The sequence below is a fragment of the Phaethon lepturus genome, unplaced genomic scaffold (assembly GCF_000687285.1).
Source record: "Phaethon lepturus isolate BGI_N335 unplaced genomic scaffold, ASM68728v1 scaffold35363, whole genome shotgun sequence".
NCBI lineage: Eukaryota > Metazoa > Chordata > Aves > Phaethontiformes > Phaethontidae > Phaethon > Phaethon lepturus.
The window spans coordinates 1-3,281 of record NW_010530373.1 but is presented as its reverse complement, the minus strand read 5'-3'; the positions used below and the strand labels follow the sequence as shown (position 1 = coordinate 3,281).

At 63.0% G+C, this 3,281-nt stretch overlaps 1 protein-coding gene across 1 annotated transcript in view; it reads left to right on the top strand.

The window, feature by feature from the left end:
• The window catches only part of LOC104618612 (proprotein convertase subtilisin/kexin type 4-like), a gene marked incomplete at its 3' end in the record, with an annotated part of 4,504 nt that extends 1,503 nt beyond the window's left edge, over positions 1 to 3,001 (top strand). Inside the window, 11 exon segments of the mRNA XM_010284248.1 lie at positions 1 to 2; positions 4 to 64; positions 628 to 646; positions 648 to 786; positions 867 to 900; positions 903 to 1,069; positions 1,311 to 1,411; positions 1,778 to 1,881; positions 2,057 to 2,174; positions 2,403 to 2,582; positions 2,877 to 3,001. The exon segment at positions 1 to 2 is cut by the window's left edge and continues 41 nt beyond it. Coding sequence (XP_010282550.1) covers positions 1 to 2; positions 4 to 64; positions 628 to 646; positions 648 to 786; positions 867 to 900; positions 903 to 1,069; positions 1,311 to 1,411; positions 1,778 to 1,881; positions 2,057 to 2,174; positions 2,403 to 2,582; positions 2,877 to 3,001 — 1,050 coding nt within the window.
• Positions 3,002 to 3,281: the final 280 nt, after the last annotated feature.

The window sequence follows — 3,281 nt, the reverse complement described above, 5'->3', positions numbered from 1 at the left end:
GGGGCAGCGCCAGCCAACAACCGAATCTGCGGAGCAGGCATTGCGTACAACGCCAAAGTCGGAGGTGAGCCGTTGCTCTGGTGTGCTGGTGGTACGGGAGTCACGAACCAGCTCCGGCACCCTGGGGAGATGCATGGCCTTAGGCAGGGCTGCTCTGGGGGGAGCCAGGAACTTGCAGGGGGGGTAGAGGGTGCTGCGGTGTCACCACACACCTGGCTGTGGCGTGGGGCTCGGTGCTCCCTGGGGGTTTAATGCCCAGTGCAACACGGGGCTCCGGCAGGCAGCACCAGCACCATGCAGGCTCAGGCTCCCCTGTGGAAGTGAGTATGGCAAATGGGGTTAAAAGCTGGGAGAACTCGCTGGGCTTAATTGCAAAGGGCTTAACAAGGAGCTTTGGGGATGAGCTCACAGCAGCAGCCGCACAGACCTGTGGGAGCCTGATCCCCTTAGGGCAGCATCGCGTGAAAGGTGCTCAAGGCAACCGGGGGTGAAGTGGGGGCCAGTGAGACGCCGCTCAGCCCTTACATTCACGTGGCGTGCACGAGGCTCCCATCCACCCGGAGCTGGCACGGCCTCCCGAGTGATGCCGCGTCTCGGGCACTGCCGCTCCTCGCCCTGGCCCCGCAGGCGTGCGGATGCTGGACGGTCGTGGAGGCGCAGTCCCTCAGCCTGCGTCCCCAGCACATCCACATCTACAGCGCCAGCTGGGGCCCCGAGGATGACGGGAAGACCGTGGATGGGCCAGGCGTGCTGGCCACGGAGGCCTTCTACAGAGGGGTCACCAAAGTAAGCTTGGTGATGGCACTGGGGAACCTTGCTGGCACGGGGACTCCCTGCTCACCCCCACTCTGCCTCTCCCCTGCCAGGGACGGGGTGGCCTCGGCTCCATCTTCATCTGGGCTTTGGGATCAACTAGCATAACTGCACCTGCGACGGGTACGCCAACAGCAGCTACACGCTGTCAGTGGGCAGCGTCCTGGCGGGCGGCCGGAGGCCCTGGTACAGCGAGGGCTGCTCCGCCATCCTCACCACCACCTACAGCAGCAGGACCACGAGTGCGGTGCAGATTGTGAGTGCCGTGCCGGCTCTGCCAGAGCAGCAAGCCTCGGCCAGAGGTTCCCAGCACAGAGCTGGCTCATGTGAGCCCTCCTTGCCTGGGGAGGGAGGCTTTATTAAAGTGTCTGCGTTAGACCCCAAAAAGCATGACGGAACCCAGAGAGAGCATTTACTGAAGTTACCCAACTCCAACCGGTTCTGCTCTCTGCTCCAGCAGCAGACAACATGGCCAAGACCCCCCCTCCTCCCCCCAGGTGACCACCGACCTGCACCACCGCTGCACTGACAAGCACACGGGCACCTCCGCCTCGGCCCCGCTGGCCGCCGGAATGATCGCCCTCGCGCTGGAGGCCAAGTAGGTGCCATGTGGCAGCAGGAGAAGCCCCAGGGAGCACCTGGTGACTCGCCAGGGCCCTGCAGGGGCAAGGAAAAGGGACATCGCTAGCAGGGAGGTTTGGGGGTGTGGAGCTGAGGTCTCCCCTGGTTCTGGTGGGGCAGCCGTTTCTCCCAGGACACCACAGGAGAGCAGCCAGAGGCAGGGGGAGAGTTGTCCCCTGCAAGTCTCTGTTGCTCCCATTTTGGCAGTGAAGGAGGTTGTGGGGGGACCAGCTTGGACTCAGACAGCTAACTTACCCACATCAGAAGTTAGAAGAACCAAATCTCACCCTCAAAAGCTAACCTAAAGCAGAGCACTCTGTCCCCAAGTCCCCTTTGCTTCCAGCCCAGCACTGACCTGGCGTGACCTGCAGCATCTTGTCATCAGGGCCTCCAAGCCCGCTCACCTGCAGGCAGAAGACTGGGCCGTGAACGGGGTCGGACGCAAGGGTGAGCTTGGGGCTCAGCCGCTGCCCGCCCTGCCTGCTCCTGCTCCCCTCCGCTGCCGGCGGGGGGACGTGCTGCCCCTCAAACTCCTGCCAGCAGGCCTGGGTCAGGAGCTCCTGGTGCTCTCTCAGGGCGGAGGGGCTCACGTGTCCTCTCCTGGGTGGCATCTGCTTTTCAGTGAGCCACCACTACGGCTACGGGCTCCTGGACGCTGGTCTGCTGGTGGAGATGGCCAAGGCGTGGACAGGAACTCAGCCTCAGTGCAGGTGTTCGGTCAAGGCTCTTCATGCTCCCCGGTAAGGGACGCTACCCCCTGGGTCCGACCACACGCGAGCTCACACAGGGACTTGCTTGTGGCAAAGTCATGCTGTGCCTGTTACAGGAACGGGCGATGCTTCCCAGAAAGTGGTCTGTGCTGCATGGCTTCTGCTGCAGCCACAGGGCTGTGCCTGGAGGTCGTGGTGGAGGGGAGGATGCCCTTGGAGGGCGAAGACATGCCCTCGCCTCTGTCTTGTACTTGGTAGGAACATCGCCTCCAAACTCACCGTCTCTACAGACGTCTCCTTCTGCTCAGGGAGGACCAAGCACATCCGCTCGCTGGAGCACGTCCAGGTCCAGCTCTCTCTGAGCTACAGCCGCCGGGGGGACCTGGTGATCACCCTGACCAGCCCGATGGGGACCACGTCCACGCTGCTGACCGTGCGGTAAGGGCGCTCTGCCAGCTCACAGGGAGCAGGTTGCAATGAGATTTACCAGCTGCTGGGGGGCAGAGGGGTCTCCTCACAGCCTCTCCTGGGGCCAGGAGGCCCCCACACTGAAGCAGCTCTTTCTGGTCCCCACGGGGAATGGGCTCACTGTGCCCAAAACTCCTCTGTGGCCCCTGCCACGTCCTGGCAATGCCCCATTGTACCAAGGAGAGGGTGACTCTAGGGCCTCCTTGGGCTGCATCCCTCCCCTCCAGCCCCTGGGCTGTCACTCCCAGCTCTCCTCTCCTCCAGCCCGTATGACACCAGCCAGCAGGGCTACAAGGACTGGACCTTCATGTCCACACATTTCTGGGACGAGAACCCCAACGGGACCTGGACACTCCTGCTAGAGAACAAGGGCGATGCCTATAACACAGGTGGGTGTCCAGGGCCCCAGGGGAGTGAACCCCATTCACCAGGGTCACCCAGCACCCAGCCATTCCTGTCTCTTCCTTCTTCCTCTTGGATTAGCAACCTGTTGGCTTGTTCTCTTCCTGGGCATGGGGTCTGGCCAGAGCCCTCTCTTCTGCAGGGACATGCTTGCCTGTTTTGAGGGTCTCCCTGGCCAGCAGAGCATGGCTCGCTGTCCTCCACGCGGCCCCAGAGCTTCCAGCCCCGCATCCACCAGCCTGCAGATCCCAAACCCTGGAGTGTGGG